We start from the raw sequence: 25,236 nt of genomic DNA, 5'->3' as shown, positions 1-25,236 counted from the left end.
CAGGGGCTCAAGGGTGTGTCCCAGGCCCTTAGGAAGGCCTGAGAGGCAGAGCCATGTCCCAGGACCCGTCCAGGGATGCAGCCTCCGGCTACCTCCGACCTACTCACTCAGCTCCTCTCCTCCCTCCAGACCCTGAGTCCCAGAGAAAGAGGACCGTGCAGAATGTCCTGGATCTGCGCCAGAACCTGGAGGAGACCATGTCCAGCCTGCGAGGGTCCCAGGTGACTCACAGGTAAGAGCCCGCTGCCCCTCCTTCCCTCTGTGGAGGGCGGGCCCCCCAGCTGGGCCGGGGCAGCGTGCACTGAGTCCACGGGGGAAGCACGCCCATGCCTGGCGTCGGCTTCTGCTGGACACGGACTCCATCTCACCAGGCTGGAGCCTCGCTGGGTGGGCGGAAGGAGGAGCCAGCACGCGGCTCAGGCCGTGACTGCCCCCCTCCACGCCCTCCTGGGTGTCCACTTCCCCGTGTCTCGAGGGCTTGCTCACTCCCTTCCTCTCCCTGCTCTGAATCTTCCACACGCCCTTCCTGACACGCAGCAGCCTTCTTGTCCCCTCAGCCGGCAAGCGGCCCAGCCTCTGCGCCGTGCAAACACCCTCCTCCTGCCCCTCATGAGCCCTTGCAGCCTCCACCATGCGGGGCGCCCCCCTCCTGCCGCGCCTCTCTCTGCCCTGGTGTCCTGGCCCCAGGCTCAGCATGACTCAGAATTCCCTGCATTGGCTCCTGGGGCTGCCCAGATGAGCTCATACTGTCAGCTCCAAGGGGGACAGAGGGCTGGGCTACACCCTGGGGGTGAGGGGCAAGCCGCCAGGACTGAGAAATCCTCGGGGTGTGGAGCAGGAAGGTAGGGAAGAGTTGGTTCCTTCCCACCTCCTGGGATTGGAAGGTGAGAGCAAATGCGCAGCGGGAGGATTTCTCCTGACCCAGGTGTGTGGCCAAGTTATAGGCAAACCAGACTTACGTGCCTCCAGCGACAGAGGACTCAGCACTTCCCAGCCATCCCGTCCTCGTGGGGGGGTGGTGGCTGTGAAGCGGAGCTGACTCTGGCCTCAGCGGCTCCCGGATCCCTTGCTGAGATCCCCTTGTCCCTCCTTCCCCCTTGTCCCTCCTCCCCACGCTCCTCCCCAGCCCCCCTCATCCCCTGCCTGGGACACTCAGCACATTGCTCCCAGACATCTGAAATATTTCCCGTGATAAGCGGAGCCTGCTGTCTCTGTGACTACCTCTGCTCGAGCCAGCAGGATTCTAACTGCTGAAGGGATGTGATGAGGAGGGCTGAGGAGAAAGTGGATGTGGTCTCTGGGAGGCTATGGGACCCTGTACATCCGTCTCCAGCCCTCCCAGCCCTAAGCAGGAACCCATGTGGGACAGGGGTCTGGCTCGACTCCGCTCACCGCTTTGAGTACCCAGTGGATTAAGTCTTGGATGCCCTCCTTCCCCAGCCAGGGAAGTTGCTGGAACAGCTCAGCCCCACCTTGCCTGCCAGCCCCATGCCAAAGAAGGCCCACGCGCTCTGCTCCTGTGGGGTCACACCCCAGGTGGCTCACCCGCAGGGCAAGGGCAGCAGCCCCCGGCTCCTGTCCCCACCCCTGATCCCCACATGAAGACAGCCTGACCCCATGCAGGCCCTGCTGCTTTCTGCAGGGGAACGGGAAGGCCTCGTGTGTGAAGTTGACCGGTTCGTGGGCAGCGCCTGGGCCTCTGGCTTGTCTCCCTCTACGGGAGAGGAACCAGGAGCCCTGGAGCGGCCTTTCTGTTTGCTGTGGGCCCAGAGCCGCTTCCTCCCTGGGCCTTTGGTTCGCATCATTCCTGGTGCACACTTCGGTAGCCAAAACAACGACCCCCTCAGCTTTGATGGCTCTCGTACTAAATGCTTCACATTTATCAGCCCTCCCTCGGCCCTGGGAGCGGACAGGACGTGCACACAGGGCTCGGGTTAGAGGAGGAGCAGCGAGAGGCTGGGGAGAAGGGGCATGTGCCAGACTCGCCCAGGCTGATCAGGGTGGTGCTGCGTCCAGCGAACCAGGGGCGCAGCTCCCAGGACAGACACGGGCTGTGTCCTGGAGGAGCTCACGGCCCAGTGAGCACGCCCAGCAAGGCGCTTTTCACCCTGGGGTCACAGGCTGCCTGTAGTTCAGTTTAGTTCCTTTTTGGAAACCTTTCCTCCCATGCCACTTCCCCTATTTCTCCGGCTCGATTCCCCCTCAAGGAGAGGGTCTGAGTCAGGGGGCTGGGGCTGCAGAGGAAGTGAGGCCGCTCCCCTCAGCCCGCTCCGGCCCATCACGCCGTCCACCCCACACACGTCCTCCCCAGAGAGGGGCAAGACTGGAAGGTGGGGTCTGGGACTGGAAATCAGGGACCCAGGTTGGAGCTAGAATTTCGGCCACCAACTCAGAGGTGTCTGGAGGTGTGTTTGGGATAAAGATGAGCGGTGAGGTCAGGGCTGCCCCCTCACCGCACTGCCTGGAGAACAGAACCGGGGGCACAGCTGCTCTTGGTGCCAAGTTTGCCCTGAAAATGGGCTTCCCTAGAGCGCCCGTCCCGACCAGGACTGTCACGCCCTCTTCCTTCTCTCCTCGTCTCCTCGTCAGGACAGCTTGCTTTTATTAAGTCCGTACTGCGTGAGGCCCAGTCCCGTGTCTCGGGCAGAGAATCCTCCCAAGCAGCAGAAGTGAGGCCGGCCACCTCCCAGGACCGTGGGCGCCCCCTTCAGGGAACTTCCGTGCTCCCCAAGCTCCGCATCATTAGAGAGAGAAAGTGCTCAAGGCATGACAGGGCCGGCAGGAGGGCCCAAGGGGAGACGCTGGGCAGCAGCCAGGCCGGGAAGCCTGCTCACTGGCCGCCCTGCCGTCTCGGTCCCTGCGCACCCACAGGGCTCCTACAGGGCCCACCACCCGGCTCACCCTGAGCTCATAACAGGAAAGAGGTGCTGGACACTCTGAGCAGAGTGGGTGACTGAGGCCTTCTCCTCTCGGGCGGCCCCTCCCGCCCTGCGCACAGGCTTAGTGAGCGCCCTCTGTGTACCAGGCACTTGCACGCGGCCCTTCTGAATCTGTATATGCTGAAGTAGCTGTTACAGTTTCTCCATTCCACAGATGAGGAGATGGAGACTCAGGAAAGTTGATGAGGAATCTGACTCACTAATAAGTAGAGAAGGAGTCAAACAGGGGTCATACTACAAAATCTGTGCCCTCAGCAGTGGACGGGGTCCCTTCCCTTCTGCCCACCAGCCTCTTCCTCTGACACCTGCGCTGACGTGCAGCAGGGCCTACACCCTGAGAGGCCGCCTGGAGGCCCCGGGGAGGCTCTTCGCAGGGCCGGAGGGTAACCAGTGCCTTTCTGCCTGCCCAGCTCCCTGGAGATGACTTGCTACGACAGTGACGACGCCAACCCCCGCAGCGTGTCCAGCCTGTCCAACCGCTCGTCGCCCCTTTCCTGGCGCTACGGCCAGTCCAGCCCACGGCTGCAGGCCGGGGACGCGCCGTCGGTGGGCGGCAGCTGCCGCTCGGAGGGGCCGCCCGCCTGGTACATGCACGGGGAGCGTGCGCACTACGCGCACACCATGCCCATGCGCTCCCCGAGCAAGCTCGGCCACATCTCGCGCCTGGAGCTGGTTGAGTCCCTGGACTCGGAAGACGTGGACCTCAAGTCCGGCTACATGAGCGACAGCGACCTCATGGGCAAGACCATGACGGAGGATGAGGACATCACCACTGGGTAGGGTTGGCCTGCGGGCCGCTGGGAGGTGGGCAGTCCGGCGATCGGACGTGGGAAGGACGGGTGGACCCCGGGGCGGGGGTGCGGGGGACGGTTCACGGGGACCGCGGAGGAGCGAATAGCCCAGGGAGGCCGAGGGGACCGCGGACAGCCCGGCGCATGGACCCCCGTAGGACGGATGAACCTCGGCCCGAGGCGGGGGCTGCGCTGTGACCAGGGGCGAGGACCGCGTGCGGGTCCCGGGCACCCGAGGGGGCGACGACGGGGCTGGCGTCTGGGGGAGCTGATTGGTCAGCGAGGGCGCCGCGTCACTCGTCCCCGCAGCTGTCACTCTGTGCCTCGCCCCGCCCTCCTGGTCTCCGCCCCTGCCGGCCAGTGGCTCCGGCCGCGTGTGGGCCTGGAGAGTCGGGGTGACAGCGACCCGCCCCCCGAAAGGCCGCTGGCAGAGAGGCCAGCGCGTCTGTTGGCAGCCCTGGCCCGGGGCGCCGCGCTAGCTCCGCTCCCTCCGCCGGGCCCGGCCCTGGCGCCCTCTCTGCCCTGGTTTCTCCCGCAAACCTCTGCACGCGCTGCGACTTGTATCCGACCCGGGCTGTCGAGCCCTTCTTTCCCGCCTTCTTCCTCCTGTCTTCTTCTGCCCCGGAAAAGCGGTGTGGGCTTGTGGGGCGACTTGGGCAGAGGGGCGGGGGAGCAGTCTGGAACGCAAGGGGAGAGGGCAGGAGGAGAGGGGTGCTGGGGTCTCAGTGTTCAAGCCGGGGGCGCCCAGAGCCCGGGGCGCGCCTAGAGCCCGGGGCGCGCCTGGAGGCTCTCGGGCACCCCCCTACACCCTGTATCTGGCGCCCCGTCTGTGCACCTGCCACCCCCTCCCCCGCCTGGCTCCGCCCCCACTCCCCCCTCACACAGGAGGCCGCAGAGCCCCTCCCCAACCCCTCGGGACCACCTCTCCCCAGTAAACAGCTTGAATTGGAGGAGAGTGGGAAGTAGCTGAGGTCCAGGCCGTCCACTGCTCCCCGCCCCAGGGCTGTACTGGGAGGGCCTAGCAGGGCCAGTCGGGCTGACAGGCTGCTCTGGAACAAAACAGCTGACTCACCAACGGGGCTGTTTACTCTCTGTAAGTCCCAGGGGCCAGCCGACCTCACGCTCGGATCGGCCAGCCCGGGGCTGTGACCGGAGACGGCTGTCCAGCTCCTCCTGGGCACGGAGGGTGTGCTGGGCCACCAGGAGCTTGGCCCCTGTCCCAGGAAGCCCTTCTCCTTCTCTGAGAAAGTGTCCAGTCCTGCCCCCTGACCCAGCTGGACAGGTCAAAAGCACAAGCCTTGGGGCTAAGGGCTCTGAAGGCCCTGCTGTGTGGGAAGGACCAGGGTCTCGCCTGCAGGGCCCCCCACACCAGACAGAGGCGGAAGAGCCGGCCCCCCAGGCACACAGGAGCCATGCAGAGCACTCCCCAGCCAGGCCCCTGCCCTGGGAGAGAGCCCAGTCTGAGGCTGGCGGTGGCACCTCCAGCAGCTGACAGGCTGTGTGAACTTGGACAAGTCCCTTAACCTCTCTAGGCTTCAGTTCGTCTCTCTGCTCAGTGCAGGTGACTGTAGAACCCGTGCCAGGGTGACGACGAAGGCTAAGTGCTTTCATCACGAGGGTGTTTGGAATAGCTCCTGGCTCTTCATAAATGCTCAGTACTCGTTGAATGAACTGAAGTGAAGTCGCTCAGTTGTGTCCGACTCTGCAACCCCATGGACTGTAGCCTACCAGGCTCCTTGGTCCATGGGATTCTCCAGGCAAGAGTACTGGAGTGGGCTGCCATTTCCTTCTCCAGGGAATCTTCCCGACCCAGGGATGGAACCCAGATCTCCTGCAGCGCAGGCAGACGCTTCACTGTCTGAGCCGCCAGAGAAGCCCCAATATACATGAGCTCGTTTTTATTGCCATTATTCCTATTATTGTTACTGTTGTCCCTATCATTGTTAAAATGCCCTCTCTGAAGGTCGGTAGGGACTCCTGCCCACTGCGGGACCCAGACTTGCCCCCCGGGGACTGGGCGGTCCCGCAGAGCCCCGCCGGGGTTGGCAGCAAGGACAGACGTGTCAGCAGCCGGTCATTCCTGGGGACACAGATGGGGGGTGGGGGGTCGGGAAGACGCCCCTACCCACCCTCGAGCACCCTGTCTTTGTCCTCTGCCCCTGGACGGCGTGTGTGCCCGGAATCCATGCACGGGACCGTCCCTCCCTGGGTTCACTCTCCCCACAGTCCAGGGACGCCTGTGGTTCCCAGGGGTGCAGAGTGTCCGGGGCGATACCCGCCGGGCGGACCTCGCTGTGCCCTGCAGTGGTGGAGCCAGGATAGCTTCACGTGGGCTGTCGTGGGAGCCTGCGCTCGGCAGCCACGCTCAAAGCCAGTCAGCGGGAGCTTCAGTGTGCGCTGCCCCACCAGCACTGCGGGCCTCGGTGCCCTTGAGCAGTCCGAGTTGAAGGGAGTCCGTTATGTTCCTCAGTAATTTTAATGTAAGCGGTTGCTCCTCAGTTATGTGTTCTCACAGTGAAGGGTTGGTTTTTTCTAGAAAGCTAGAAGTGAGGTGTCCTCGGCTCCAGCAGCCCTGAGCCAAGCTTGCCAGCCTCTCCCTGGCCCTCCCTCCCCCGCTGCAGTTGCCATCCAGGTTTGGTAATTTACCAAGCACCCGCTCCTGAGGAGACTGCTTTTCCTGCGCATAAAACAGGCAGAACTGTTCTCCACTCCCAGCGGTAGCTCCTCACCTCCCCATCGGCCCCTGCCCACGGTCACTCACTTCTTGCCTCTCCGAAGCCCCAGCGCAGGGCGAGGCCACCCCCTCCCACCGGCCGATAGCTGCCACGAGCCGTCCGGGTGAGGAGCGGACGGCAGGGGTCCCCAGGCTTTCCCAGTGCCCGCAGTCACCTGCTGGGGGCCATCCACCTGGAGCTCTTGCCAAGTTCCCGTTCAGCGCTGAGTCAGACCCCACCCCCCCTCCGTCCAAATGCCTGGTCCTTTCCTGGGTCGTGCATCCAGCTGAGCTCAGGGAAGGCAGATTCTTCAAACGGAAGCTCAGCAAACCAGGATGGCAAACCACGGTGTACTTAAAGTTAAGCATTTAAATGATTGTGGTAAAATGTGTCTTTATATTTGGCCAACATCTTAACCGTGTTTAAGAGTTCAGTGGCATCAATTCCATTCGGATCCATCACCAGTGTTCATCCCCGGGACTTTTTTCACCTTCCCAAGCTGAAGCTCTGCACGCGTGAGACGCGCACTCCCTCGCCCCCAGCCCCTGCCCCTGCACTCTCTGTCTCTGTGAGCCTGACTCCTCCAGGAACCTCACAGACGTGGGCTCACACAGTATCTGTCTTTTTCTGATTGGCTTGTGTCACTCGGCAGTAAGTCCTCAAGGTTCATCCACAGCAGGCGTCAGAATTTCCTTCCTTTTCAGGGCCAAGTAATGTTCCACTGTGTATGCGCACCGCATTTAGCTTATCTATTTACCCATCGCCGTGCATTTGGGTTTTGGCTATTGTAAATAGCTTGCTACGGACAAGGGTGTACAAATATCTGCTTGAGAATCTGCTTTCAGTTCCGTGGGGTTTGTTCGGAGTGGTGGTGTTGCTGGATAGTTCTGTGTTTAATTTTTTGAGGAATTACCGTCCTGTTTTCCACAGCAGCTGCACCATTTTACACTCGCCCCAGCGATGTGCAAGGGTTATAATTACTCCTCTTCCTTGCCCACAGTTGTCACTTTCTGTGTTTGTTCTTTGATAACGGTCACCCTGATGGGTGGGAAGCAGTGTCTCCCTGTGGCTCTGATCTGTTCCCCTAATGACTAGAGATGCTGAGCGTCTTCTCTCGTGTTTCTTAGCCATTTACGCGTCTTCTTCGGAGAAGTGTTTGCTCAGGCCCTCTGCCCGCCTTTCAGTCAGGCCGGGTGGTTGTTCTGGTCGAGTTGCAGGAGTCCTTTGTATGCTCTGGACGTCGCTCTCTCATCAGGCACGTGGTGCGATCTGCACACATTTCTCCCACTCTGTGGGTCGCCGTTTCTTTCTCCTGACGGTGTTCGTTAATGCGTGAAGTCTTCATCTGCTCCTTCTCCTGTGGCCTGCATGTGGATGTCATAGCCAAGAGATTATTGCCAAATCCACTGTCGTGAACCCTTTCCCCAGTGTTTCCCTCCAAGGGTCTCATCACCACTGGGGCTTTTAAAAAGTATAGACTCCACGTCTCCCGCCCCACCTACCATAGCAGGTCGTCTGCTACCCCAGGAAGCCGTATTTTTCTGACACTTCTTGGTGATTTGGGGCTAGTCCGTCTTCCCTTTAAGAAATCTTCTGCATAGTAACCTCAACAGCTTCTCTCAGCCTTGATTTGCGTGGGCACAGTGACGGGGGGCTTGTGTGTGCGTCTCAGTTACTTCAGTCATGTCCGACTCTTTGTGACCCCATGGACTGTAGCCCACCAGGCCCCTCTGTCCATGGGCCTCTCCAGGCAAGAATACTGGAGTGGGTTGCCGTGACCTCCTCCAGGCATCTTCCCCACTGACGGAGCGAACTCGCATCTTCTGAGTTGGCAGGCAGGCTCTTTACCACCAGGAAGCCTGATAGGGCTTATTCACCTGCAGATAGAGTAAGATGACGGAAAGTGCCCGAGTGCCCCCTGCACCCGCTTCACTTCCGCCCAGCGACTCGGATGTTGTCATCTGAGAAGGAAAGGCTGAGTGGAAGCTCCATCCAGACGTTTGGTGCTGTTCTCAGTGCCAGCTCAGAGCCTCTTCTCCAGACACAGACGAGCTCATTCGTTTCAGTTCTTCCTGCAACGGCCCAGATTCCCAGCTCCCTGCCGTTCTCATCGCCCTGTGCAAGCAGGTCGCCAACAGCCCTCTAACACCGGGCGCCTGGACTCACCCGCCTGCCGTGGTCCTGCTGGGATGATGCCCGGAACACAGCGCCGTGGACAGCGCCGGCCTGGCCCTGTCCTCGGTGACGGTGCGGTGCATTTCTGCCCCTGAGAAGAGGAAAGGAATTTCTTTTTCTGAAAATAGGAAGGTCTCGGATTTCATCTAAGGAAGGAGACGCTCCACAGCCATCTGTGGCCCCCAGGGTTGCAGCTGGAAAGGGAGTGGCGGCCCCTGTGGAGGGGAAAGCAGGCTCTGAGTACAGGGGCTGCGTGTGTGTGTGTGTGTGCGTGTGTGTGTGTATGGGCTGTGTGTGTGTGTGTGTATGGGCTGTTTGTGTGCGTGCGTGTGTGTGTGTGTGTGTTGTGTATGGGTTGTGTGTGCGTGTGTGTGCGTATGTGTGTATGGGGTGTGTGTGCATTGTGTATGGGGTGTATGTGGGTGTGTGCGCGTGTGTGTGCATGTGTGTGTGTGTTCTGTATGGGCTGTGTGTGTGTGCAAACATGTATATGGGCCATGTGTGCGTGTGTGTGTGTGTGCACAGGCCGTGTGTGCCCTCCTGCCATGGACATGGACGTGCCTCTCGCTGTCTCCATGTCCGTCTGTGTGAACGCTGGTTTTGGGGGGCAGACGGGTGACCCAGCTGATCAACAGCAGCGCTGCCTCTCACACCCTCTCAGGAGCCCTTCTCGTGCTGTAGAGTGTGGTCTCAGCAGCCCTGCAAGACCACCCTCCAGAGACCCAGGCCACAGAGCCTTATATGGAGCCTTGCGTTGTGCCAGGGACAGCATGTCTCTGGGGCCGGGTGGTCCCCGCCCCGGGTGGCGGCTGCTATCCCTCCCACGTCCCTCTTCACACCCCCAGCTTGTCCTCTTGAGCGGTGCTCGGAGCTTAGGGACAGATCGCCTTCGTGTTCTTGGCACTAAACTGCCTGACTTTGAAAAATGTCACATAACATAAACCGTGGGCCCTGGCCTCTTCCAGGCTGGCTCTTGGCTTCCAGACGCAGGCGCCCAAGCCTTGAAAGAAACCCTTCCGCCTTGCTGAGCGGCCTGGGCCTGTGGCCCCCTCCCAGGAAGGGGCATCGCTTGCTGGGCTCCAGATCCCAAGACACCCCGCCCAGTGACCACACCCTCCTGCAGGCACTGCAGCTGCCAGGCTTGTTGGGAAGGAGGCGGACCTGCCGTGTGACCGGCCAGGAGCAGGCTCGTGCTGCTTGGCCTGCCTCCTGTTTCTCGGCAGGCATCCCGCCCGTGGACCGGGGCCCCCATCCCATCCTGTGCCTGTGGAACCCAGGATCGGGGCAGAGGCTGAGGCTGTCCCGGGGAGGACCCAGCATTCAGGTTTAGGAGGGACGCCAGTTCTGCCCTTGCAGGGCATCACACCTGGAAGGGAGGGGCTGCCTGCTGTGTCCCCAGCAGGAGAAAAATGAGATGTGGACGGGGCTATGTCTCTTCGAGGTGACACCTGGCGAGACGGTGTCACCTGCAGACTGGTGCACGTGGCCTCGGCTGGCGGCCTCTGGGTGCAGGGAAAGGGGCCTCTGGGCCTCTGGACTCCGTCCTGAGCCCCTGCTAGCTTGCTCTGCGGCCCCAAGCAAGCCGCCAGCCCCTCTGAGTCTCAGCTCGTTCATGTGTAAGAGGGTCACCGTTTGTGTCTTGGGAGGGTCAGGTGGAAAAGAGAAAAGTGTTCTTTAAAAAGTGTAAAGAACTGTTGGTTTGAAATACGTTTATTCTAGTCCCAGCGTACTGTTCTGTCCATCTGACTGGTAAACTCTGTCTTTATGAGGAGCTGTTAGTGTATCTGGCTAAGCTTTCTTAAACCTGCCGCCTGAGTTCGAGTTTGGGCTTAGACTGTCCGGGGTAACCTTGTTTTGCTTTTTGACAGCGTCTTGATGTTCTTTTCGTCCTGTGGCGTGCAGTTAGATAAGCCGGCCTTTGTGAGCAGGCTTGCCAGCACGGGCCAGCTCAGGCCCGTGGCAGCTGGCGGAGTTGCCGAGCAGTGTGGAGCCGGCTCAGGGCTGGACGGGGCTCAGCTCTTGTCTTGAGCTGGGGGCGCGCTCTCTGTCTGTCTGAGTTCCCTCGGCTGGAAAAGGCAGCAGTGGTCACGCCTGGTCTGTAAGGCTCATGCGAGGACTGAATTTGAGAGTACGCTTACTTCGTATATAATGAGTGTTAGATGATAGCCGTTTGGTGACTGACAGTAGCAAGCTGGTGGCCGTCAGCAGTCACAGGCACCTTCTGAAATACAGGACAGTTTTTGGAAAAGCATGTGCTGACCTTCACGCTTGAACATGATGTTTCTGAGCCTCAGAGGGAACGTGACTAACTGAGTGGGCGGGACAACTGCGTCCTGAGCGCTCCTGCCTGTTCACGCAGTACCCACGTGCGGCTTGGAAACCCTGGCCACGGGTCCAGCACGTGGCGCGTGCCGTAGCACACTGACTGCACCGAGCACCACCCGTGGCCATGGCCCCTTTCTGCCACGACAGGGCTGCCCGTGCCTTGGGCGTGCATGTGTGTACATGAAGCGTGCTCTGGACGAGGTCCCCAGGGACAGAACTCGAGGCGAGGTTTGAGTGCGAGTAGCTTATTTCGGAGAGAGTTCCGGAAGCCCTGACACAGGTGGGGAAGTGCGCTGGGGAGAAAAGGAAGCCCGTGCCGGGCTCGTCCTGTGGGGGTCGCCGCGGTGGTGGCTGGACCGGGGGTCCTGGGGGAGCGCGTGCCCACCCAGAGGGCCAGGAGGCGGGGCATCCCGGTGCTTCCTGCCACGGGTGCCTGCAGGGGGCTCTGTCTGCGTTCCGGGAGCAGCCACTGCAGGGAGGGTGTCGGGGCGGCTCAGGCAGCGTCAGTGATGAGGAGGGAAGACGGGAAGAGAGGAGGCTGTGGAGTCAGATCTCTCAGTCTGCTTGGAAGGAGGGGTGGCATTAGAGAGCGGCTGGCTTTCAAAACACTCATAATTCCTGAAAGAGGACAGTGAAAGCACTGCTGAGTCTGTGTGGGATTCATCGGGGTCACCAGGTCTGTGCGGACCCAACAGGGTCACTGGAAGGCTGGAGTGAGCCAGGTACTCCAGAGGGGCAGCTGGATGTGCGCTGGTTGCCAGGGCAACAGATGGAGGCTGAGGAGGGCCCCTCAGTGTGTCCTGTGACCTGCAGTTGAGCTGCTGGGCTTCCCCTGAGTTTGCGGACATACAAGCTCATTGACAGTCAAGATGGACAAAGGCTGCGGCAGCTGCTGAGAGGGGGGGGCTCACCCCCACCGGCCTGCGTGTCTGCCTGCCTCTCCTCTTTCATTCTCAGCCTCCAGCTTTCTCTGACACCTGCTGCTCTGGGATGAGCTCGCTGGGCTCGCGGAGCGCCTGGACAGTCCGTGCCGTCTGGTATTACAGAAGGGGCCCAAGTTAGGAGGAGGTTCAGACCCCATCTCTGAGGCTTTGGGAAGGCTGCCGTCCATTCTAGTGGGGATGGGCAAACAGGAATAGAGTTGCGGTGAGGATGTTATGGAATATGTTGTAATAATGTGCTTGGTAAACAGCAGGCGCGCAGCAAATGTCACCTCCCTCCCTCCTCTTGGTCAGCCACTTGAAAACAGAAGCCGAGAAGGTCTGAAGGCCATCTGCAGAGGGAGCTCTGCTTCCTGAGGGGGTGATGCCTGGTCACTCACTGTCGCTCCGGGCACACCTCGCACCTGCAGCCTCCCCAAATTCACCCCGCTGCGCCATGATGCTGTTCGGCCCTGGATCCTCCTGGAACTTGTATGTACGATTTTTGCTGAAGTGACTTGTGCTTTTCTATAATTCTTTCAACAGTTGGGTAGCGTGTGCAGTTTACAGAACGCTCCTGTATTGAACCTTAATGACTCTGTGAGTCAGGCGCTTCCTCCTGATTTTAGGCTCCCTGGTGGCTCAGACGGTAGAGAAAATCTGGCTGCAGAACACCTGGGCTCAATCCCTGAGTCGGGAAGGTCCCCTGAGGAAGGGAATGGCAACCCACTCCAGTATTCCTGCCTGGAGAATCCCACGGACAGAGGAGCCGGGGGCGGCTAGAGTCCATGGGGTCGCAGAGGCAGACACGACTGAGTGACTAACGCTTTTCCCAGGACAAAAGAGGGGGAACTGGGGCTCGGCCTCGCCGGCTCGCCAGGAGCTCACAGCTTGGAAGTGGGGGTACCAGAGCAGAACCAGGCCTCTGACCCCCACACCCCGCTCCCCACCTCACGGTCCCCTGCCAGTTCCGGCTCACCTACCTCCGCCCTCTGCCCCTGCGGACCTCTCCCCTCCGTGCGCCGTGCTCGGCCCCTAAGCTTGGCAGTGGTGACCACAGGCCTTCCTTCTGCTGCAGTCAGCTCCCCGGGCACCACAGTCATGCCATTGGCTGGCCTAGGGGTCCCTGTGGGAGGCTTCCTCGATGCCCCTGAGCGACTGCTCCGTCTGCAAGGATGGGGTTGCACTTGGCAAACCACAGAGCAACTGCCGCGGGGAGCTCAGGGCAGAGGAGCGCCCACCCTGTGAGTCCAGCTCTGCTGACTGGGGCTCAGAGGCCACGCTGTCCCAGGATGCTCGCGACAGGCCCCTCTGTCTCCGGCCTATCAGATGTCTGGCCAGGCAGCCAAACACCATTCATGGTGGCTGAAGGAGGGCCAGCCAGCCAGGCCGGGCACTCGCCCGCCGAGCTGTGAGTGCGCTGCCCCTGGAGGCTCTCCGCCGCACGTCAGAGACGATGGACCAGTGCAGGCAGATGCGTGAAGGTCTGGGTTTGAAAGACAGGCAGAACGAGCCAGGTCCAGAGACCGCAGGCGGGTGGCTGTGCAGCACGGACCGGCACCCGTGAACACACAGGACAGGATTCGGAGAGACGGGTGGACAGGCTGATGCCGGGACTGGTGCCTGTGTGACGGGCAGCCGGGGATGCAGGTGAGAGCCGTACAGACGTGGTGTGCAGGGCTGGATACAAAGAGGCTGTGTGCGCACAGGCCCCACTGGCCGGGGAAGGGGACAGCACCCAGACAGGCCAGGGAGTCTCGGAGAGGGGCAGGGGACTGTCCAGCTCAGAGAGCGGGAGGGACCAGGGTCTCATAGCCTGCTGCCCTGCCTGCCTTGGCCGGCTCGCATGAAGAGGGTCTACCGTGCGCCCTGCGCCATCTTCCCAGTGCGGCCTCTCCTCCAGAGGCAGGGACGCGGCCCCGCCGGAGCTGCCGCCCTCCTCTCCTGATTGCTCCCCCAGCCCCGTCAAGCCTGTTTCTTGGCCCCTTTCTCACTGGCCATGTTTTCCATCTCTTAGCCTCCTCATCTGGCTTCTGGCTGAGCCCTTGTGTGTCCAATGACCAGAGGCCGTTCGGGAGTGACATTGTCTCCTTGGGTGCAGCCACGTGGACAGGCCCGGGTGTGGGACTTGTGGCAGCAGCGGCTTCCAGGACACGGGCTTTCTGCCGAGTGTCATTAGAAGAGGAGGGCCAGCCGCCCGTCTCTGCCCCTCTGAGCCACTCGCCCCCACGGCCCCCCTGAGCCTGTGCTTAGCCTTGCCTGGAGGTTCCCATGTGAGGCCCCGCCCTGCCCAGCTCTGACCAGGCAGCCCTGCAGTCTGGGCGGCTGCAGCTGTCCTGTCTCTTGTGTCTCCTCCGGTCCCTGTGGTTACTTTCTTGCTCTTGGGAGGCTGGCGACGGGCCTCCCGCCCCGATTTCTTCTCAGTTTGTCGCTACTGCCTGCATGACCCTGGATGATGACTTAAGCTTCACCATCCAAAAGGAAAGGGGTAACACAGCCCTCCTCAAGCTGCTTGTTCACACTGTCAGTGAGGCACTTGGGGGATACAGCAGGGAGAAGTCCTTCTTAAACTCATGCACAAAAGAGAGATGGCAAGCAAGCCAGCAGGCGGCCCTGGTAGGTCAGGCGGCACTAGACACCACGGGGGAGGCAAAGCCGGGCGAGGGGCAGGGCAATGAGCGCGGGCTGCTAGAAGGCGCGTCAGGGACACCGTCCAGAAGAGCCTGTGCAGAGGCCCTGGGGCAGGAGTGAGCACGCGCTCAGGGACTGCGGGGAGGTCAGCGTGGCTGACGCAGATTGAACCGAACAGACTGTGGTCCGAAACGAGGGCGGGGGAGCCAGGGGCCAGCGTGCAGCTGAGGGGCAGCCGCAGGCAGGCTCCGGCAGAGGAGCCGCCCGACCTGTCTTGTGTTGCAGGGGGTCTGAGAGGGGGACGGAAGCCGTGGGGGTCACTTGGCTGGAGCAGAGGTGGGGGAGGAGGCAGAGGTGGTGAGCAGGGCCGGGGGTGAAAGGAGACAGGCATTTCCAGCACCTTCTCGGCCTGGGGGAGGTTGGAGATGCAGCTCAGTAACGGGGAGCCTGGGGCAGCGGGGGCTTCGGTCGCCCTGAAGCCAGTGCTCTGTTCTCGGGGATCTCACACTGGTACACACACTCACACATTCACATGAGCACACATGCACACACACGCACACACACTCACATGAGCACACACACATGTACACATACACATACACTCACATGAGCACACACACTCACATGAGCACACACATGTATACATACACATACACTCACATGAGCACACATGCACACACACTCACATGAGCACACGCACACACTCACATGAGCACACACATGTATACATACAGATACACTCACATGAGCACACATGCACACACTCACATGAGCCCACATGCACACTCACATGAGCACACACACTCATGAGCATGCACATGCACACACACACATGCACACATACACATACACTTACATGAGCACAGGCACACACGTGTGCACACACAGGCTCACACATGCACTCACATGAGCACACACTCACATGAGCACACACACGCACACACTCATGTGAGCACACACACACACGAGCACACACATGCACACACATGAGCACACATGCATGCACACACATGAGCACACTCACATACACATACACTGTCACGTGCATGCATGCACACTCACGTGTGCACTCACATATACACCTACACTGTCACATGCATGCACGCACACACGCTCACACATACACTGACACCGACACTCACACCTACATACACGTGTGGACACTCACACTCGCATGAACACACACGCACACACGAGCACACACATGAGCACGCACACAAGCACACACTCACATGAGCACACGCACACGAGCACACACTCACGAGTACACACATGCACACATACACACACATGTGCACACACACACTGTCACGTGCATGCATACACCCTCAAACACACACACACACACACACACACACACACACTCGCATCGTATCTGCCCTGGCAGCCGAGGGTCCGCAGGCCCTCATGGGGGCAGCTCCTGCCAGCTCCATCACCACTGCGCCGTCCGCCCTGCGCCCTTGGACCACAGACACGCTGATGCTTGGGAAGACGTGGAGCAGCCGCCCACTGTGTGTGCTCCGGCAGGATGCCACCTCTCCCAGCTGCGGGTGGCGGGATGGCCGGCCTCCTCAGAGGCCGTGTAAACATTTGGGAGCAGCACACAGCTGGCTCGTTCGCTGCTGCGGGGACGTCTCGGCCTGGTCCAGGGCTTCCAACTCCAGGCCCGTCACGGCCACGCTTCGTCCCCCCTTCCCTCCGAGCCCAGCGGCCTGGTCTGCAGGAGGGCCCTGAGCAGCTCACATGCCCTTGAGACCCCCGGCCCTGCCCACGAGGACAAGGGCGGGCAGAGAAGCTGCCCCCGGGGTTGGCGGGTGGGTAGAGAATGTCCCCCCAGGGGGCCTGGAGGGGGTGGGGGCCGCTGGGCGCCGGGCGGAGACCTCGCAAGGTTATGCAGGGCCCTGAGAGCCCAGGCCTCCCTCAGCTGAGACAGAAAGTCCACCGAGGACCCGGGAGCCTGGCGCGGGGACGCATGGGGCCCTGGCTCCGGAGGGCTCTGTGAGGAGGCGGCGACTGGGCCCTTTCCTCTGCGGCTGGTCTTTTTTCTGGAAAAGCACCTCCCTGTCAGCAGCTGTCTCGCCTCCACCCCGCCCCAGCCTGGGGCCCGGAAAGCAGAGCTCAGTCACACCTGTGGGCCCCCGTTCTCAAGGCAGGTGTGCCGCCGTCCCCCATGGTGGGTGAGGTCGGGGTGCCGGCAAGGAGACCGTGACTCCTGTCTTCACCAAAGACCCCAGACAGCACTTGCGTCCCGTCACCCACAGTGCCCAAAGACCCAGTGAGCGGCTGGCGGAAAGGAGCAGACGCTGATCTGCGGGCTCATTGCTTAAGGAGCCGAGCCTGCAGGGAGCGGTCCTCAGTGGCCTCTGCCGTGGGAGGGGGGGTCAAGGTGGAGGAGGGTGGCCCCTCGTGCAGCCCACCTTCCTCCTTGAAGAGAGAGAGGGCTGTTCTGTTGGGTTCTGGCAGGAACCAGGCCCAAGGAGGAGGGGGTTACAGGTGCCCCAGCCCGGCGGGCCCCAACCGTTTTGGCACCGGGGACCAGTTCTGAGGCAGACAGGCCTGTGCACAGACGGGTGGACAGGTGGGGGTGGTTTCAGGACGAGCCAACGCGGTCCGCTCACCGTGCGCTTTATTTCTGTCCCTCTTGGGCCAGCTCTGCCTCAGGCCATCCGGCATTGGATCCCCGAGGCTGCAGACCCCTGCTCTAGCCCACAGTCCTCCTGAGGAAGCGGGGCTCAGAGAGCTGCGACCCCTCCCCAGGCTGAGCGGCGGGCTCACTTGCTCTGTTTCTGCTCAGCCCCCTACGGCCATGGGGTGAAATGCAGGGGCTGCGGAGGGCCAGGGGAGGGGGGCGGCTGAGGTGCGAGGTGGGGCTCTGGGCTTGAGGGGCGTCACTGGGTCCTGGTGGGGGGTGACTGGGAGCCTTCCCGCCCTCCAGGTAACCCCTGTGCCTTACGGTTCAGCTTCCTCTCCCTCCCTCCAGGCTCTGCCAGGAAGCACGGAGGAGGAAGCCTTAGGGAGAATTCGCAGCTAGGCCTGGTGGAAGATATCCCCTGCTGGTGGCATTCCATGCTGGCCGAGGCTCAAGAGGAGCTCTCTCGGTGCCCTCCCCTCAGCTGCTCCCAGATGACCCAGGCTGGCCGACTCCCTCACCCTCCATTTAGGGTGGGGGTGAAGATGAGGTGCCGGCTGGGGGTCTTCCCCCGGGGACACCGGCCTCCAAGCGAGGTGGGCGATGCTGCTGCAGAGCCCACCTCGCTGTGATTCCCCCCAGAGCCACTCGGCCTGCGACCTGCTGTGCCTTCCTAAATCTCACCATCCAGACCCCCCGGAGAGAGTAAAGGGGATGAAAACCCACCCCCGCATGCTGGGGGCCCTGAGGGCTTGGTACTGGGCTCCCTGCAGCCCCTCACTCCCCTTTGGACACAAAGCGTACCTGGAAAACTTGGCCAGTGTCTGCACCCTCAGAAACAGCCCCCTCCCAGCAGGACTGTCCGGGGACCCAGGACAGAGTCCCCTGGCGAGGTCTCCCCCGCTGGGACAGTAGAGCGGCAGCCCCAGGTGAGAGGCCTGGGCGCTCAGGACTGGAGCCGGACGGCGATGCGATCCTCGGGCCTCACAGCCCGTCGGCACCTCCCTGGGGGCGGGAAGCGGGGAAGGGCTCCTGCACCTTGTGTGTGCTCAGCCAGTCCTGTCCCACTCTCTGCGACCCCATGGACTGTAGCCCGCCACACTCCTGTGTCCATGGGATTCTCCAGGAAGGAATATTGGAGTGGGCTTCCACGCCCTCCTCCGGCGGATCTTCCCAACGCGCGAATCTGACCCTGTCTCCTGCACTGCAGGCAGCGTCTTCACCACCTGAGCCGTCAGGGAAGCCCTAACACCGCACAGCCACAGGCCAGGCGGTGGGAGCCACAGGCCAGGCGGTGGGAGCCGCCGGAGCACTGGCCTGGGTCTCTGCACGGCCGCCACCTGCGCAGCTCAGGCCCGGAGAGGCAGCTGCTCAGGCTCTCCCTCACCTGCGCGGCTCAGGCCCGGAGAGGCAGCTGCTCGGGCTCCGTCACCTCAGCTCAGTCCCTTGGGCCTTAAGAAAGCACTGTTGCTCGTGCTGTCTCTGCTGGTTTAAGAAACTGAGGATCTAACCTGTCCATTTCTAAGGCCCGGGCTTCCCTGTTTGCTCAGGTCACTTTGGGGTTGGGACAGACCTTACCTTCCACACTCAGCGCCTCTCAGAAGCAGGGGTTCGGGTGCAGCCCCTTCTCCTCTAGCAGCCCCTCCTTCCTCACCACCGGGGTCACGTTACCAGAAATTCCCTGCTACTGGACCCCACTTTTTTTCTTACCCTGCGTGAAAATCTTCGCATCTTGCGATCCTTTTCTTCCTGATCTGTCAACTGAAAATGCTCCCTGGATGACGGCAGACGCTTGCACAGTGTGAACTGTTCTTTCCCCCCACAGTCAACCCCAATGCGCACGCCCCCCAACCCTGTGCTGGAGGAAGCAAGGCCTCCCGCTTCCTGAGCAGCCTCTGGTACTTGCACTCGGGTGCCATCCACCCTCTCAGGATCCTCTGTGATGCCGCCAAAAATTTTGGCTTTCTCTGCCTACCAATGCTGAATTCAAAATACAGAGGCGGAGTCCGGAGAAAACAGGAAGCTGGCTTCTCTCCTCAGCTGGGACACAGCAGGCTCATGCTTCAGGAAAGGGGCCCCTGCCTGAGGAGTCCGGGAGACTGTCCAGATGAGGGCTCCAGTCAGGGGTGGGTGATGAGGAGCAAAGGTGTAAGGGTCTTGGACTTTTCCTCTTCGTTGTTTTAAGAATACTCCTAGGCCAGCAACAGGTAGCCCGGTAGTTGGGTCTATTGTCTTTGGTGAATTTTACTGTGGCCCCCTTTCTATAAGGCCCCCCCAAAAAAAAGAACTATAAGGGGTGGTCTGCAAAGAGAGTGCTGTAAACACGGGATGTGGTTAGCACAGAGTCAAATATAACAGGTGCAGAATGGAGGTCAGGCAGAGCTTGAGGGCGAGAGGTATGCTGTCTAGGCAATAAGAAACCTAGACAGTGTCTTAAAAAGCAGAGACATACTTCGCCTACAAAGGTTCTCCTGTTAAAGTGCTGCACTCAATGTGCCAGCAAATTTGGAAAACTCAGCAGTGGCCACAGGACTGGAAAAGGTCAGTTTTCATTCCAATCCCAGAGAAAGGCAATGCCAGAGAATGCTCAAACTACCACTCAATTGCACTCACCTCGCACACTAGTAAAGTAATGCTCAAAATTCTCCAAGCCAGGCTTCAGCAACATGTGAACCATGAACTTCCAGATGTTCAAGCTGGTTTTAGAAAAGGCGGCGGAACCAGAGATCAAATTGCCAACATCCACTGGATCATGGAAACAGCAAGAGAGTTCCAGAAAAACATCTATTTCTGCTTTATTGATTATGCCAAAGCCTTTGACTGTGTGGATCACAATAAACTGTGGAAAATTCTGAAAGAGATGGAAATACCAGACCACCTGACCTGCCTCTTGAGAAACCTGTATGCAGGTCAGGAAGCAACAGTTAGAACTGGACATGGAAAACAGACTGGTTCCAAATAGGAAAAGGAGTATGTCAAGGCTGTATATTGTCACCCTGCTTATTTAACTTCTATGCAGAGTACATCATGAGAAATGCTGATCTGGAAGAAGCACAAGCTGGAATCAAGATTGCCGGAAGAAATATCAATCACCTCAGATATGCAGATGACACCACCGTTATGGCAGAAAGTGAAGAGGAACTAAAAAGCCTCTTGATGAAAGTGAAAGAGGAGAGTGAAAAAGTTGGCTTAAAGCTCAACATTCAGAAAACGAAGATCATGGCATCTGGTCCCATCAGTTCATGGAAAACAGATGGGGAAACAGTGGAAACAGTGTCAGACTTTATTTTTCTGGGGTACAAGATCACTGCAGATGGTAATTGCAGCCATGAAATTAAAAGACGCTTACTCCTTGGAAGGAAAGTTATGACCAACCTAGATAGCATATTGAAAAGCAGAGATATTACCTTGTCAATAAAAGGTCCGTCTAGTCAAGGCTATGGTTTTTCCAGAGGTCATGTATGGATTTGAGAGTTGGACTGTGAAGAAAGCTGAGCGCAGAAGAATTGATGCTTTTGAACTGTGGTGTTGGAGAAGACCCTTGAGAGTCCCTTGGCCTGCAAAGAGATCCAACCAGTCCATCCTAAAGGAGATCAGTCCTGGGTGTTCATTGGAAGGACTGATGTTGAAGCTGAAACTCCAATACTTTGGCCACCTCATGCGAAGAGTTGACTCACTGGAAAAGACCCTGATGCTGGGAGGGATTGGGGGCAGGAGGAGAAGGGGACGACAGAGGATGAGATGGTTGGATGGCATTACCGACTCAATGGACGTGAGTCTGAGTGAACTCCGGGAGTTGGTGATGGACAGGGAGGCCTGGCATGCTGCGATTCACGGGGTCCCAAAGAGTCGGTCACGACTGAGCAACTGAACTGAATGCTATTCTAAAGAGCCTCTTGATGAAAGTGAAAGAAGAGAGTGAAAAAGCTGGTTTGAAACTCAACAATGAAAAATGAAGATCATGGGACCCGGTCCCATCACTTCATGGCAAATAGACGGGGAAACAATGGAAACTGAGAGACTTTATTTTGGGGGGCTCCAGAATCACTGCAGATGGTGACTACAGCCATGAGATTAAAAGATGCTTGCTCCTTGAAAGAAACTTTGTTGGCAAAGGTCCGTCTGGTCAAAGTGTTGGTTTTTCCAGTAGTTGCGTATGGATGTGAGAGCTGGACCATAAAGAAAGCTGAGCGCTGAAGAATTGATGCTTTTGAACTGTGGTGTTGGAAAAGACTCTTGAGAGTCCCAGGGAGATCCAACCAGTCCATCCTAAAGGAAATCAGTCCTGAATATTCATTGGAAGGACTGATGCTGAAGCTGAAACTCCAATACTTTGGCCACCTGATTTGCGGAACTGACTCATTGGAAAAGACCCTGAACCTGGGAAAGATTAAAGACAGTAGGAAAAGGGGAGGACAGAGGATGAAATGGTTGGATGTCATCACTGACCTGATGGACATGAGTTTTGAGCAAGCTCCAGGAGTTGGTGATGGACAGGGAGGCCTGGCGTGCTACAGTCCATGGGGTCGCAAAGTGTCAGACATGACTGAGCGATTAAACTGAACTGATGGCTTTTCCAGTAGTCATATACTAATATGAGAGCTGGACAATAAAAAAAGGCTGAGTGCCGAAGAATTGATATCTTGAAACTGTGGTGTTGAAGACTCTTTAGAGTGTCTTGGACTGCAAAGAGATTAACCCAGTCAATCTTAAAGGAAATCAACCCTGAATATTCACTGGAAGGACTGATACTGAAGCTGGAGCTCTAATCCTCTGGCCACCTGATGCGAAGAGCCAACTCATTGGAAAAGATAGATGCTGGAAAACATTGAGGACAGGAGGGGAAGGGGATGACAGAAGACGAGATGGTTGGACGGCATCGTCAATTCAATGGACATGAGTTTGAGCAAACTCCGGGAGATGGTGAAGGACAGGGAAGCCTAGTGTGGTGCCATCCACAGGGGCACAAACAGCTGGGCACACCTGCACGACTGAACACAATGACGGTGCAGGATGTAACTGACTTACTAGCTTAGTCTCCATCACCAGCTGCAGGTCAAGGACAGTTAGAATGAAAAAGGAACTCAGAAAAGGCTAGAGAAAAAGAAAGCTGTCCCCTCCTTTTCACTGTAAGATCTGCAGACCTTGTTTTAGGTGCTGTACTCTTAGTGGAACTGATTTAAAAGCTTGGAAAGAGTCAGGGAGGGGATTTGGAGAAAGCCCTCTGGGCAGGGTCCAGGTTCCAGACCCAGTGCCCCGCTGCGCACCAGTCTGCCTGCACGGTTCCAGGAAGAGCCAGGAGTTACCTGCTGCCACCATCCTGGCGGGGACGGAGGGCTTGTGACCCGCGCCTGGCGGCGTGGGGGGCCCACTGGGAGGTGTGACTGCAGCCGTCGTGAGGGGTGCCTGGGGGGTGTGACCCGCAGCCGGCTTTGGGGGCCTGGGGGGTGTGACCCGCAGCCGGCGTGGGGGAGGGGGGACGCTGGGAGGTGTGACCGCAGCTGGCTTGGGGGGGGGGTCCCTGGGAGGTGTGACTGCAGCCGCCCCAGTGGCCGCCGCAACCCCAGCCGCCAGGCAGCTCTCAGCCCCGGGCCCCCTGAACGGCCGCGCCGCTGCGGCTCTTTGTCTACCTGCTCCGGGCGTTAAAGGGCCCGCCCGCAGCCGGGGCTCGGGACCCGAGACGGCGACGGGAAATGGGGCTCTGTCGCTTTAAGTGCCGCCGGAGACGCGAGGCGGGCGGGCGGGCGGGGGAGGAGGGCGCGGGCCGGGCCGGGTCCCCAGCAGTCCGCGTGGCCGCGCTCAGACCTCGGCGGCCCGCCGGGCGACGCGCTGTCGCTGCTGGTTGCCGGCCGCAGGCCGCCGCGCCGGGAGGATGCTGCAGCTGCCGCCGCCCCGGGCGGGCAGAAGCAAGTTCCCCCGCAGGTAAGCGCCCCGGCTCGCGACGCGGCCCCGCGTCGTGGGCTGGGGTCCTCCGGGAGGGCGTCCTGGCCACCCTCGCGGCTCCAATCGGAAGGACGGCAGCGCCGCCTGGGCCCCTGGCTCCGGAGCGTTTGGCCTCTTGGCCCCCGGGTGGAGGTGCGCGTGCGGAGGGGTTTCGAAAGGGAGGCTGGGCGTGCGTCCCTGGGACCGGTCGGGTGGGGCCGTAACACGACCGGACCGGACTTGCGGGGCCGCCGCAGTGCCCTGGGGCCTGGGCAGTGGGAGGAGGGGAGCTTCGATCCCGGCCCCGGAAGCTCTGGGCGTCCCTTGGGCTGAGGGGAGGCGGTGGAGGTGCGGCCTGAGACCCGAGGTGGGGGCGGGGTTGCATGTGTGACCCCGCCGCGCGCTGGACCCCTCCGGGAGAGGTGAGAGCCGAGCGACCGGGAGATGCGCTCCGGGAGACCGCTCGGCCCTGGAAGGTGAGGGCGGCATTCCCGGGACCCAAGCCCTCTTGGAAACCACGCTTCTGAGAGAGCTAAGGGGTCCTGCCGCCTGAGGAAGCGCGCTGATGTTGCCTGCTTTTTCTGGGACCTTCCCAGCCCGCGGACACCTTCCCCTCCTCCGCCTTCGGAGCTGAAGGAAGTGGGAGATTAGAGAGTTGAATGGGAGGCCGACGCCCCTTGCTGGGACCACTCCGCCCCCAGCCCCGCCCTCGGCCCAGATTGCCGTTGGCAACTGCCCCTCCTTCCCCGCGGGTTCCTGCCAGGACCTCCAGGCCGCTCTGCCCACGCAGGCTCCGGGTGGAGCAAACAGGTGGCAAGGCGCGGCCCGGGGCATCTTCAGCGCCCAGAGCCCCTCAGAAGCTTGTCCTGCCCCCTCCACCTGGGGACCCGTGGGGTCACTGCTAAGCTGATCGGTGGGGGCGGGGTGTCATAACAGCAGCCAATTCAGGAACGGAGAAGACTCCAGAGAACAGAGGTCTATTCAGGGACCCATGAGGATTTCTACTTCTGCTGAGATCTTGGCTGAGTCCTGAATCTCTGACCCTGAAGAAGGCAGAGGGTCCCTTCCTAACCGCCCCAGCTACTGCCACTGCCGCGTAGCGTTTACCCACTTCAGGTCCACAGGGCTCTGTCTGAGGAAGTTCCAATTGCTTTGGTTCGACCCTTAGGTTCCCCGCTGCCCTCCCCATGGCGGAGAAAGTGGAACTCTGTTAGCTGCCCCCGGCATTATTTCCCTGATCGTGTCTCCTTCCACTGGCGGCCGGCCTTTGCTCAGCCTTTGCTCAGTGGCCCCACCGGTGACATGGGGGTCACCCCATGGTGCCTAGACTCGGAGTCCTCCCCGCCGCCTCTGCCCACCTCACCCTCACCCCGGAGACCCAGTTTCTGTCCAGCGAGCTCTGTGCTGGGGCCGCAGCTGTCCGTGCTCCCCGGCTTCCTGCCGGAACCGACTCCTGGGCAGGCGTGGCAGGTGGGGCGGGTCCTGTCTGCTGCTGCCCCAGAGGCGGAGGAGCAGGTCTAGCTACACCTCTGCCCGCCTGCTGCGTGCTGCCTGCTGGGCTCCGCCTGGGCCGGCCTGTGTTTCCTTTTCACCCAAGCCTGAGACTTCCCCAGGGGGGCGGGGTGGGGGGTTTGTAGCTAGTAGGGAAGGAGAGACGGGATGTCGTAAACTGGAGGTCTGTCCGAGAATTGCCGGAGTTCAGACATAAACTTTAACTGCCCTGGCTCTCATCCACTGAGGGAGGCTTGGCCCAGGCCTGGCTCAAAAAGGGGCCGCTTAGAACCTGACTTGTAGTGGTGTTTGGTTGGGAACAACAGGCACTGAAGAGACGCTTTCCCTGCAGGCTCTGGGAGCCCTGAAAGAGACAGCTGGGGAGGAGTGGCGCCCAGCACCCCATGACCAGCTCCAGCTTCCCTCCCAGGTGCCTGGAGTGGCTGCGTCCTGGAGGAGGCTTCTCCATCAGCCCCATCCTCTCTGTCTCAAGTGTTAGGGTCGCTCCTGGAGACGCCTCTCCTGCCCTGGCAAACCCTGTCCTTCAGTATCTCCCAGGCTAGAAACCCTGAGTGCAGGTGGTTGTCCCATTCAGCTCTCTTGGTCTCCCTCCTGGGAGGGACCCTGAGCTGGAGCCTGGGGTGCCTCAGGAATAGGGCCGGCTCACAGACACCCTGGGGCCACAGGTGTGGGCCCAGC

At 60.2% G+C, this 25,236-nt stretch overlaps 1 protein-coding gene across 3 annotated transcripts in view; it reads left to right on the top strand.

Annotated features, from left to right (window-relative positions):
* NAV1 (neuron navigator 1) overlaps nt 1–25,236 on the top strand; it is a 139,078-nt gene that overhangs the window by 61,141 nt on the left and 52,701 nt on the right. For all 3 annotated transcript variants that reach the window (XM_068986265.1, XM_068986264.1, XM_068986263.1), the window contains exons 4-5: nt 130–232; nt 3,350–3,715. In XM_068986265.1, coding sequence (XP_068842366.1) covers nt 130–232; nt 3,350–3,715 — 469 coding nt within the window. The remainder of the gene's footprint in view (nt 1–129; nt 233–3,349; nt 3,716–25,236) is intronic.

The sequence above is a fragment of the Capricornis sumatraensis genome, chromosome 14, assembly GCF_032405125.1.
Source record: "Capricornis sumatraensis isolate serow.1 chromosome 14, serow.2, whole genome shotgun sequence".
In the NCBI taxonomy this organism is placed as follows: Eukaryota; Metazoa; Chordata; class Mammalia; order Artiodactyla; family Bovidae; genus Capricornis; species Capricornis sumatraensis.
Note: the sequence above shows the minus strand (reverse complement) of the source record. Positions and strands in the feature narration are given on the sequence as shown.